Genomic DNA, 13,404 nt, shown 5'->3' on the forward strand with positions numbered 1-13,404 from the left:
GGATACAGAAATTTTTGTGGCTTGTGTTTAACATGTGCAATTAAGGGTTTCATGATGTGCCAATTAGGAACATCCTCAAAGATTCAATCATACAAAGTGATGAAGCAACATTATTTTCCAGTATCAAGTCTCTTGGCTGGTTTTCTTAGCACTTAGCAGACATTTGCTAATATGGTAGCTTTAACAGATTGTAATATTCTTGCACAATCGGACTTAAATTTATACTACAAACAAGGGTTCTTACCCTTGATCAATAAAATAAAAGAAGAGATATTTTCGTTTTTTCTTCAAACTTGTTCTCATATTATTCCAAAATTGTCATCAACTACCAAAAATTACCACTAGAGGGGTTAAACATAGTTTTCAGAAGACCGTGCTTTCAATCTTTTATCTGTTCCAGTTGATGTATTTACTATTTACCGGTTTCCTTTTCAAGTACCAAGGTTGTAAACTCCTACGTTCGGGTGTAACATCATTGGTAAAGTTCATTATACCTCACTATACACTAGCAAAGCAGTGATAAAACTATAGGATTACTTACTTAGAATCCACTGACATTCTTAGATACTGGAAATATGTAAAGCAATAGTGATACCAATAGATAGAATGGCAACTGAACCTTCACAGTAGGTTAGCTATCAGAATGAAAGAGAAAGCAGTAAGGCTAGAATTAAAAAATTGATCAGTATACAGTAGTGAATTTATGATAGCTTCGTATTTTCGCAATTAAACAAGGAAAAGATTCAGTGTCAAGTATATAGAAAAATATTTCTTGCAGATACAATACGCTGTTGATTATGGACATAAACAAAAGCTCATGTAGCAGTTTTAATACCTGGAATGAATGTGCTAAAAGTGATAGAGCATTGGCTGGAGCAATCTTTCTGGTAATAGATTTTGTGCTTGCGGCAGATGAAAAGTAATTCAAGATGTCCTCAAAGGTTGCATCTTTTGGTGTATCATTTGATCTCCGAGTGCGAATAGAAGACTAAAATAAACACAAAAACAGATACTGGTTTCTTAACAATTTTCTACTTCATGAAGTTGTGCTAAATTATTTAAGGTTTATAATTAAATGATTAGTGAACATGACATAATAAATTTATAAGGAAGCAACAAAAAAAAAAAGAAGCTCTAGCTGAAATTAACAACTATACAAGAGCGCTAAGAGAATATATGCTTCTATCCTTGACAATTTTACTTTTCATGAACTCGTGCCAATTATGTAAGGTTTATAATTAGAGGATCAGTGAACATGAGCAAACAGATATAGAAGAAAGCAACCAAAAAATCTTTAGTTAAATTTCGCAAGTGTATAATAGATCAAGATCAAAGATGCTTCAACGCTTCAACCCTGTCAAGTATAACCATCATTCTTCAGTCATAGCACTGAAACATGAGACAAGAATAATTGCAGGTGTTCTATAAGATGTTCAAGAGGACAATGAACATCGGCGAGTGTCTCGCTGCTCTTCTTCCAAAACTGATAATGTGCCCATGGAAAAAATATGACATATAGGTGTTAACTCTGAACCTTTGGAGTGAATATGGAGAACTGCTTCTGAGGATGTGTATGTTTAGGCGCTGAGCTTAGGATCCGCTTTAGTAAACAACTTTGTTGTGGATTGAACATTTACCAACCACTGTCATACCTTCTTCTCCAACAAAATGTGGTCAATATGACCTACATTCAACTTTTGGGTTGACATTTGATCCAGGCTTGGCCTTAGAAAATTAAAAGAATAACTTGATGCTTTAGTCTCTCACTAATAGGGGTTATGGGTGGACCATGTGCAGGCAGCCTTGCCCCAGCAGCATAGAATAACTTTGGTTGAGCATTTTTTATACCCAGATGCACGCCTTAAGAAATAACCTAGTGGTTAAGGTTCTTGCAGTTGCAGGTTCTGTGAGGGGTTATGTGATATGCAAGCCTTAACCCAGCATAGTATTCTTGGGGTGTTGTTTGTAACTAATTCATGGTCCAGGTCAGAAAGGAGCAGCCTCACTATTGTGTCAAGACAAGCGTTAAGAATAAAGTCAATCAAATTGGGAGACTTGGTCCAACAGCACATGCAAATATGCTGAGGATAAGATGAAATAGAAGCAACTTCTGGAAAAAAAATTATCAGCAGACAGTCACCATTTAATTGCAGTTCACAAGGTTCCGACATTGACGCGAAATCACTTTGCATTATAAAACTGATTGCTTATATGGCATTCTGATACGCTGCTTGGAAGCTCCAGTAGTTACACAGTGAAAAGGGTAGAAATGGCGTACTTTAAATGGAAATATAATGAATTTTGTTGGCGCAAAGTAAAATTGTCAGGGAGAAACAACGCTCAATTTCATGATCTCTTTTAAGAACAATAAAGACCCAGGTAACTATTTCAAAGAAATTTGGCTGCAAAAGAAGTTTTAATTACAACACTGAATATTAACTACGTAGTGTGTAAAGTATAGCATATGAAAAGATTAGATTGACAGAAGAAGATAATAGAGAGGATGTTTATACAATTAACTATTTTGGGGTTTTACATTCATGCTCTTCTTGTACAAATATGTAGAGAGCCTGGGAAGTTTTGTTATTAAAAAAAGCAAAGAAATGTTCAAACAAGTCATCATCAGCATACCTTCGCGCAATACTTTGAAAAGTACTGCAAAGTTATCTCCATTTTCCACCTTGGCTCTGAGAAAACCTACAATTTTTAGGTAGGTTGAGATAAGAGTTGCATATAAAAATGGACACATGAAAATTAGGAGGAGGCAAAACAGTTTCCTTTCAAATTTGACGTAAGGACTATAAAATTTGAAGTGGTACCAATTCACGCACACCCCCACACATCCTATCCAACAATTACATCGAAAAAGTATTACCACCCGCACACCCACACACATATGTGTGTACAACAATTACATTGAAAAAGTATTACCCACAATGCTAAAAAAATCAGCACTATTAATATATGAGACCTATTGAATGGGGTACATAGACACACGAACAATCATTGACATGTACACTACCAGACATGTGTTATAGAACAAAACATACATGGTAAAGTTTGCAGTAGTATTAGTACTAAAGAACTATAATAGCTAAAGAAAAAAAAGATTAACATGATAATATTACATGGTCTTTGTGAATTCTTCATAGATCAAGAAATTCAGCAAAATCGATTCTCAATGAAAGCATCAAGGAATTGAAGTCTTCATAGATTAACTATTTATAAGGAGTTTGTCTATGGCTAAGTTGAGAAAAGCTGGCAGACAAATAGAATCTACTGGATGAAAAATATTCTAAAGCAGTAATTACCTCAAGAAATGGGGATATATGATCCTTAGCATAAGTTAGTTCATCCAAAATGATATCCAAAACTGGAGTCCTATAACAAACACATTCCCATGAATAAAAACAGTCATCTCCATTTACAGACTGATGAAAACAAGCATGGTACCTTAATCCATCAGCTCGAGTAGTTAGACCATGTATATCAGCTTCTTTTTTTATCACGTCAAGCTCCATAATCTTGCAAGGATCAAGGAAGTTAAGTATGAGAACTAAGTTGCTAGAATGGGTCGAAAATTCCATTTGTTAGACTTACCATGGTCAAAAATTTCTGCATTGCAACATGGGTTTGCCTTTCCAGTTGGGTGGTTGCCAATGCCAGAGCAATATAAGAATCTTGAGTATTTTTGGCAGAAGCAGAAACAGTTGATGTATCTTTCAGATCCGATATACTGCTTTCAGTTTGCTGATGACATCTCCTAGATAGAACAAACATGGAGTCCCTTATTATACTTTTGAAGTTTATTCTTCTTGATACCTGCATTCATATAGAAAACTCAGCCTGCAAACCATATTCACACTTCAAATAAATTTTCTTCTTTATTAATCAAAATAATTACTAGGTGCAAAGGAATACTGATATAACTTTTAACGAAACGAATATGATAATCAATGATTGAAAATACAACAAGAAATATGACTAGATGTGATAAAAAAATTCATGTTCAGACAGCAAACAGAAAGAAGAATCACCAGAAGCATAGAAAGCAATGATTCTCTGAGAAGGACCCAGTCTAACGTTTCTGTAATAAAAATTAATAGGCCTATTAGCATAAAAGAGAATAGGCATTGACTGAAGAAAAGGGAAGGGGAACACGATGAAATCATGTTATTTACCTTTGTATAAAGTGTGACGAGGTAAAAAATCAGTCTCGAGAATGTTGACAAGATATTGGAACAGCAGCATATTCTCTGCAGACTGAAACATTAAACAGCGTGGACAATTAAAAACTTTAAAACTGAAGCATCCTAATCATCCTTGCAAATAAATCTCTGATTATTTCATGGAACTATTATTGCCTTGAACTTCTTCACATATCAGACATTTGCAACTATATAGCCTTTCATAGAAATAATACAACAAGGTAAGCTCAATGACTGAAATTAATCTACATATAATACATACATAAACAAGCAAGATATGCATTTCATTGTGACAAGGGTGAAATGAACAAATATGCCACTTAACATTATACAAAATCATGATTCCCAACATCGTACTCAATCCCTTAAATCCATCTTCATCTTTCACCAAATATGGAGATCGGAGTCATTATCTGATTCATACTCGTTTGTCACAAGTATATCCATCAGTATTGATCAAAAACAAACATGGTATTGATCAAAAACAAACATGGTAACTGTTTCCGTCAAAAGTTGCTTTCAGTGTCATCAAACCTGTTACACCGTTTATCGATTACAAGTTCGAAGAAAACAAAGAAAAGTTGATCTTTTTATAAGATCTTCTTACAATGAAAAATAGGATTACAACTTTATCAAACAAAACACAGATGACGTTTATCACCCGCTGCTTTGCGTGGGATCTTTGCCTGTGCCGGGGACGCGTTAGTCCGTGGACCGCCGCGGATCAGATCCGATTGACAAGTTTGATTAATGCTCTTGTTTCACGAAGGAAACAATTACAGCAGCGACAATCACGACCAAGCGGGATTGTGGCTCTTCTCGAGATTAAAACAAGATTTAATCCGGAGGAAGGAGGGGGAGAGAATCTCAACTCTTTCGAAGGCTTTTTCTTTATGAAAAAGTTCGCCAAGATTCGCTGATTCTCCTCTGAAATTCGTGGTTTACTGTTCAATTAGACAGCACCTCGCCCTCAGATTTCAGATCCTCCCAATTGAAGACCCTAGGCTTCTATTTATAGGCTTTTGTCGTCACGTTTTCTGATAAGATCAAGTGTTTTGACGTCATCTAGAGTTGATAAACGTCCAGGTGTCCTTAAGGATAGCTTCAGAACAATTGGGAAGGTCCTGGGACGTAAGAATTCTAATAAAACATCAAGGTTATCGATAGCGGATAGCGTCGCGTAGCGGCGAGGCATCGCTAAGGCTATTTCGGACTATTGCGGCAAAATAGCGGTAAAAAACGCAAAGTCAAATAGCGGTCTAATTTAGGTATATATAAATACTAAAAAAAATTTAAAAAAAAATCTAAGAAATTTAAAAGTACATATTGGATGATTTAAAAATATCCTAAACATGAAATAGACATGTAACCATCACGTAATACCGAAGATTACTGGAGGAGTTAAAAAGTCATCTTCTTCGAGAAGAAAAGCTTAGCGGTGACAAGACTGTCCTAAGAAGAGCTCACGGTGAAGGAGGTAAGAGGAAGTATCAAGGTAGGTACCAGAGGTTATGAGAGGTGACGGGAGTATGCTGAAAATCACAGGAGACGGTGGAATGTAATGGTAAGGGTTAAGTTTAATTTTAAAAAAATAAACCTCAAACCGCTTTTAAATAGCAGTCAAAAAGCAAATTTCGAATGTAATCGATCACTATTTACCGTTATGACACACTATTGGCCGCTTTTGCGAACAGACATATTCCGTAATATGTCACCGTACCGTTATGACACACTATTGGCCGCTTTTGCGAACAGACATATTCCGTAATATGTCACCGCTATTGCGCGATAGCGTAGCGGGCGATAGCGTCGCGGGAAGGGACCGCTAACGCTATTAGCGCCGTTATTACGGGGCTATTTACTGCTATTTATAACATCAAAATCCGTGTTTTTGGAGGTTTGGGAGGCCCAGATAGTCGTGGTGACTCGGAGCTGTGCGAGTCACCATTTGGTGACTCGGCGATATGCGAGTCACTTGGCCAATTATCATTTTTTTTTGACTTTTTTTTGGCTGTTTGCCATTCCTTCGGTTCGCTTGCTCTCTCCTTTACACGTGTTTCGTCAATTTGTTAAGTTGTGCGCTTTTACCGATTCTCTTAATGCTTTTCATTGTCGTCAGAAAAAAGTTCTTTGACTTGGATGATATCATTCATCATCTTCTCTTTGTCTTGAACTACGTGTGGGAACCCATAGGTAATTTTTGACGCCTACAGTAACACTCATGCTTGCTGCACGTTAGATCTGTTCCATTCTGAGACGATGTACTGCATGAACCTATCTCTTCATGTTGATAATTACTTTTAGGAAATGAATTGAATGAAAATCTGAAGCTCACGTGAGGCTTCTTTTTGTTTGCCATGATCTTGGACACTTCCTTTTAAGGGTGCTTTGTTAGCCAGCCACCTCTTTTGACCCACCAACCCAGCCCACCTCTTTTGACAAAGAGGATTTCAGTGCCAAAATATTTGAGAAATGGAAAAGATGGCGGGTTCCACAAATATTTTATTATTAGTGACGGGTCCCATTGATAATATTTTATTTATGCATAGTGTTTCTCAAACACTATAAATAGGGCCATCAACTCTTAAGAAAATCTCATCCCAGTAATCTCCCACTTGAAGATTTGATTGAATATCAATCGTATCTTCAGACCACTCTTGGTTGCATCATCCGGATGTCTTGTATCTTTGGCGTCTTGCACGGCCTTCAACATTCTCAACGGAGGCCATATGAGGCTGCACACAACCTCACCTTCTCGAGCGGAACTGGTTTGGTCAGCATATCGGCTGGATTGTACCTCGTATCAATCTTCACAAGCTTGAACTCGTTCATGCTTTGCCATCTCCGTATGGCATGGTGCTTCACATCAACATATTTGGTCCGAGCATGGAATGCGTCGTTCTCTGACAAGTGAATGGCACTCTGACTGTCGCAGTGGATGAAGTATTTCTCAAAGCTTACTCTAGGCTCGAGAAGAAAAGACTTCAACCATAGTAACTCCTTTGCTGCCTCTGCTGCAGACACGTACTCGGCTTCGGTTGTCGACAAAGCCACAATATCCTGTAACTTGGATCTCCAACTTATCGCTCCACCTCCCAAGATGAAGATGTAGCCGCTCGTACTCCTTCTCGAGTCTATGTCCCCGACATAGTCTGCATCACAAAAGCCCTCTAGTTGCAAATCCGTCCCGCCATACTCAAGACAACGGTCGGACGAGCTTCTCAAGTAGCGTAGAAGCCACTTGACCGCACCCTAGTATTGTTTCCCTGGATTGCTCATGAAGCGGCTCACAACTCCCACTCCTTGTGTAATATTTGGCCTCGTACACACCATCGCATACATCAAACTCCTGATGGCAGATGCGTATGGTATGTTGGCCATGAACTCATGCTCTTCAGCAGTCTCTGGTGCTTGGGTCTTTGATAGCTTGAAATGACTCGCAAATGACGAGCCCACTGGTTTAGTTTTCTCCATGCTGAACTTTTTAAGAATCTTCTCAATGTAGGCCTTTTGAGACAACCTCAGCCTCCGTGCTGATCTGTCTCTGATGATCCTCATTCCCAGAATCTGGTTTGCTGGACCCAAATCCTTCATCTCGAAGCACTCGGAGAGACGCCCCTTGAGTTCTTTAATGCGGGCCAAGTCGGGCCCTGCAATCAACATGTCATCAACATAAATCAAGAGTATCACATAGGATTCGCCGTATCTCTTGATGAAGCAGCAATGGTCTGTGTCACATTTGAGAAAACCGTTCTCCTCCATAAAATTTTCGAACTTCATGTACCACCGTCGCGGAGCTTGCTTCAGGCCATACAAGCTCTTGCGCAGGCGACACACGAGGCTCTCCCTGCCTCGTTCCTCGAAGCCCACTGGTTGATGCATATAGATCTCCTACTCCAAATCTCCATGAAAGAATGTCGTCTTCACATCCATTTGCTCTAGATGAAGATCTCGAACTGCCACAATGCTCAGCACAGTTCGGATCGTGGTCAACTTGACGACGGGAGCAAAAATGTCAGAATAATCTATCCCTGCTTTCTGCTCATAGCCCTTCACTACAAGCATCGCCTTGTAGCGTCTCCGTTCATCGATTTCCTCCTTGACCCGATAAATCCACCGATTGTGAAGAGCCTTTCTCCCTCTTGAAAGCTTTACGAGCTCCCAAGTCTCATTCTTCATCAAGGACTTCATTTCTTCCTCCATGACAGACTCCCACTCGCCCCGAGCTTTGCCGGTCTGTTGTACCTTCTCATAGCTCTCTGGCTCACCACTGTCAGTCAAGAGAAGATAATTCATGGTGGAAAGGTACCTCTCTGGCACCCTTGGATTTCTTGGAGCTTTGCGAATTGCGATCGGCAACTCTACTGAATCCTGCTGTTGTGCATCCCACACGTTCTCTTGATCTCCGTCTTCTATGCTGATTGGTATCTCGCCGACGTCCTCACTGTCAGTAATACCTGGAAAAAAGGGGGAGATAGTTGACTCTCACTCACCTCTTTGGTCTTGTACACCGCATTCTCATGGAACACGACGTCACGACTGGACACTACCTTGCGCGCATCGTGATCCCAGAAACGGTACCCATACTCATCTCCTCCATAGCCGATGAAAGAGAGCTTATTTGACTTTGGATCAAGCTTTGACCGGTCTGCAGGATTGGTCATGACATAAGCGTCATAACAAAATACTCGTAAGTGTTCTAGCTTCAGCTTCTTTTCGGTCCAAGCTTCTTCAGGTATCCCATAACTGAGAGCAGCGGATGACCCACGGTTGATCAAGTATGCAGCAGTATTGACAGCTTCAGCCCAAAAGCTCTTGGGCAATCCGGAATGGATCCTCATGCTTCTGACGCGCTCCAAGATAGTACGATTTATGTGCTCTGCCACTCCGTTGTGCTGAGGTGTGCCTGGGACGGTCTTCAGTCTCCGAATCCCATGGGACGAGCAGAAGTTCTCAAACTCCTTGCTATAATACTCGCCTTCATTATCGGATTTTAGGCACTTCAGCTTATTACCTGTTTTATTCTCCACACAGGCAAGCCACTTCTTAAAGATGATGAAAACATCTGACTTGTGCTTCAAGAAGAACACCCATAACTTTCTAGTAGCATCATCAATAAAAGTGACAAAATAAAGAGAGTTGCCAACAGATGGGACTTGCGCAGGTCCCCACACGTCGGTGTGCACCAACTCCAATTTCTGCAGTTTTGGAGACGGTCCGGTCTTGTTGAAGCTCACCTTCTTTTGTTTGCCTAGAATGCAGTCCTCACAGAAAGTTAGATCGATCTTGTTCAGACCCTGAAGCCTCTCTCCCGCGATCATAATCTGCATCCCCTTCTCGCTCATGTGGCCAAGTCGTCGATGTCAAGTCATGCAGTCGACGGATGATGATGATGATGCTTGTCCTGCGGCAAGCAAGTGCAAGTCGTCGATGTCAAGTCATGCAGTCGACGGATGATGATGATGATGCTTGTCCTGCGGCAAGCAAGTGATCGATCTTCCCGTTGGCGATGTAGAGACCCCTCGCGTTTGCCGTGTGCCACCACTAGGGCACCCTTAGACACCTTCCAGCTTCTCTGTTCGAAGGATACTCTGTAACCGGAGTCAGTCAGTTGCCCGACTGATATGAGATTTTGCCTGAGATCAGATACATGCCGAACGTCATTTAGCGTCAAGGTGGTCCCGCCCTCCATCTTGAGGTTACAATTTCCCTTCCCAGAAACCTTGCAAGGTTGATCGTCGTCAAGATAGACTGTACCCAAGTCTTTCTTCACGAACGATAAAAGCAGCTTTTGTTGTGAGGTTGCATGAAAAGATGCGTCAGAGTCGATGACCTAAGCATCACTTTTGTCTTCTAGGGATAGGAGAAGTGCATCCGAATTCGTCTCATGCATGAGATTAGCTGCACTGTCAGCCCGATCATCCCCTGCTGATGCTGGAACAGTAACTCTGCAATCCCGTGTAAAGTAACCCTTCTTTCCGCATCTGAAGCACTTCCCTTCACCGTAACCATTTGGGTTAGGCCCTTTAGAGTTCCCTCTGGATTTTGATTGGCCTCGTCGTCCCCTACCCTTCTTTGTGCACGCCCTCGTGCCTCGACATGTAGAGCACTCCCACTGCTAGAGGCCTCAGCTCCTGAGACTTTGCGGTGAGATTCTTCATCCAAAATTGCCTCAACCGCTGTGTCGAGCTTCATCTTGTCATTGCCATTAGCGTTGCTCACCGTCATCACCATATTCTCCCATGAATCTGGTAGACAAGAAAGTAGCAGAAGAGCTTGGATCTTGTTGTCAAACTTTAGATCTACTGCAGGCTGCAGCAAGCTGTTGCACCACAACCTGAAATTCGTTCAAGAAGTCCGCCACGCGAGCTCCTTGCTGCATCTTGAGATTGAATAGCTTCTTCATCAGGTACACCTTATTTGAAGCAGACGGCTTCTCATACAGCGTCTCCATCAACTCCTTGGTGGTGGTCGCATGCGAGACGTTATAAGTCACATGCTGGTGAAGGTTGAGCCTGATTGTGGCAAATGCTTTACGATCAAGCACCTTCCACTTATCGTCGTCCATCTTCTCAGGTTTCCCCGCCTCTCCTTGGAGGGGTAGGAAGAGATCCTTCTGGTACAAATAGTTTTCTATTTGCATCCTCCAATACCTGAAATTTTAGCCGCTGAACTTCTCAATTCGAAGCATGTTGTCTTTTCAACTATAGATCCCATGGCGAAAAATTGTCTTTCCCGTATTTGTGAATAGTATTGTATTCGTAAATAGTATCGTATTCGTGAATAGTACCGTATTCGTGAATAGTACCATATTCGTGAATAGTGTTGTACACGTGAATAGTACCATACACGTGAATAGTGTCCAATACCTTAAAAGTAAATATTAATCTAACTTATTTTCTGATATGGAGGATCCACTTTTAGTGACAGCCACAAAGCATACGATAAGCAGATATATATACTCTAAGTCGGGCTCTGATACCAGTTGTTAGGATACACCCCAATAAGAACGCCTCTAACGAAGACGTAATACACAAAATAAAGGCACAATATCAACCAGAGTACTCACAGATATACGTGGTTCACTCCTTCGGAGCTACTCCACGGTACAACGACGACGCCAAATTCTTTTATATCCCAAAAGAATAGATCAAAGAGAACACCCTCTCTTGATCAGATACACTCCAAGAACTCTCACAATCTCTCTCTGTATTTTCTCTCTTACTCTTCTATGAGAGGAGTTGTTTCTGGGATGAGATTTTCTTAAGAGTTGAGGGCCCTATTTATAGTGTTTGAGAAATACTATGCACAAATAAAATATTATCAATGGGACCCGCTACTAATAATAAAATATTTGTGGGACCCGTCCTCTTTTCCATTTCTCAAATATTTCGGCACTGAAATCCCCTTTGTCAAAAGAGGTGGGCTGGGTTGGTGGGTCAAAAGAGGTGGCTGGCTAACATGCTTTAGTGAAACATCATCCAAGACCTTCGGATACTGAATTGCTTTTGATCAAATTATCACAAGTAGATTCATGCATATGGTCGCCTTCATATACAAGAACAAAACAAGAAGATGTATATATTCTTGCAATATGTAAACACATGAATGCTGCACAAGCATACATCCATGTTGCCTTGTGTCGGACATGCACACATTCCAAGTTTGAGGTTTACAGAAATAAAACAGAATTTTGACATACTCTAGCGTGTAAGATCCTTTTATGCAATAAGAATGATTCCAACAATTATTTCCTGAGTAGAGAGAAGTCAAGGGAAGATTCACATAATCACCATAAACAGAAGGTGGATAAAGGGGGTTGGTTTGAGCTGCAAATAAAACATTCCAAAAAAAAAGATAAGGTAAAACCACGAGAGTCACAAAAGGGCCATCAGAGAGTTTCGCAAGAGGGCCAATAGCTCTTGAGGTTGAACACCAAGTAAAACCAAGAGCACAGCTCCATTTCACACTCCTATCATCTAAAATTGAGATATCCAGGGCTTTACTTAAGTTTTGTGAACATTGCAGTCAGAATCGGTCACCACATGTGAGTTCCTAGTGGACCTCACTACAAATTTGTGTCAATCAGTTTCTTTGCCTCGTCCAGAATCAGGATCTTCTTTTTTTTTAACCAGTGATTAAAAATAGTCAGTCATCCATAATGTCCTTTAAACCTTCCAAGGCAGGGCCATAACTTGAGCTACTTCTCTCCACTTTTTTAAGTAATGATTATCTAGATACCAATCAGAACCAAATAGCACTTCTTGGTATCAGCTCTAGAAAAATTGTAATGCAGTATCACCATCACAACGCCATTGCAGTTCACGCCCAACGATCAAAATAGAGCTTTTTAATGCCCATTAGCATTTCTTATTCTAAAGAAGCACTAACTTAGCTTCATATTTAGACTGAATACCTTATCACTTCTTTTGCAAACATCATCACATTGTCTGTAGAAAACCTCTTCAAGTTTTCTCCAGGAATACAAAAGATAATAATAACAATTTCAAACTATATGGTGTTAAATTTTATGGCCTCCAAAACTTGAGTTTAAAATAACTCATGAAGCGAGTTGGTAAGATGGATAATATACTTGCAAAGTATATATATTCCTTCAGTCATCTGAATAGCCATAGCTGAATGAGTCTGGCTAAAAGCTAAAAAGATTAGAGCACTGTCCACCATCATGCTTTTCTAATACCAGTTCCTCAATGTTGAGAGATGTTATGTAATGTGGTTTAGTCCCACATTGGGTATGAGACCAGACTTGTATCTATTTTCAAACTATATATAAACCAGTGTATGAGGTCTTGATCTCATAACTCTTTTCTCTCCAAATCCCAGCTTATAATATTTACATGGTATCAGAGCCAGGCAGACTTGTATCTATTTTCAAACTATATATAAACCAGTGTATGAGGTCTTGATCTCATAACTCTTTTCTCTCCAAATCCCAGCTTATAATATTTACATGGTATCAGAGCCAGGTATCTATTTTCAAACTATATATAAACCAGTGTATGAGGTCTTGATCTCATAACTCTTTTCTCTCCAAATCCCAGCTTATAATATTTACATGGTATCAGAGCCATTATCTATTTTCAAACTATATATAAACCAGTGTATGAGGTCTTGATCTCATAACTCTTTTCTCTCCAAATCCCAGCTTATAATATTTACATGGTATCAGAGCCAT

The 13,404-nt window shown here is 40.0% G+C and overlaps 1 protein-coding gene across 3 annotated transcripts in view; it reads right to left on the bottom strand.

Moving 5' to 3' along the window:
* LOC109829190 (negative regulator of systemic acquired resistance SNI1) overlaps positions 1 to 13,404 on the bottom strand; it is a 32,086-nt gene that overhangs the window by 1,369 nt on the left and 17,313 nt on the right. For all 3 annotated transcript variants that reach the window (XM_020396337.1, XM_020396336.1, XM_020396335.1), the window contains exons 7-13: positions 4,182 to 4,263; positions 4,038 to 4,087; positions 3,601 to 3,822; positions 3,454 to 3,524; positions 3,312 to 3,381; positions 2,632 to 2,697; positions 836 to 988 (exon numbers count right to left, since the gene is read on the bottom strand). In XM_020396337.1, the coding sequence (XP_020251926.1) occupies positions 836 to 988; positions 2,632 to 2,697; positions 3,312 to 3,381; positions 3,454 to 3,524; positions 3,601 to 3,822; positions 4,038 to 4,087; positions 4,182 to 4,263 (714 nt within the window). The remainder of the gene's footprint in view (positions 1 to 835; positions 989 to 2,631; positions 2,698 to 3,311; positions 3,382 to 3,453; positions 3,525 to 3,600; positions 3,823 to 4,037; positions 4,088 to 4,181; positions 4,264 to 13,404) is intronic.

This window comes from Asparagus officinalis, chromosome 1, assembly GCF_001876935.1.
Source record: "Asparagus officinalis chromosome 1, Aspof.V1, whole genome shotgun sequence".
NCBI classification, from domain to species: domain Eukaryota; kingdom Viridiplantae; phylum Streptophyta; class Magnoliopsida; order Asparagales; family Asparagaceae; genus Asparagus; species Asparagus officinalis.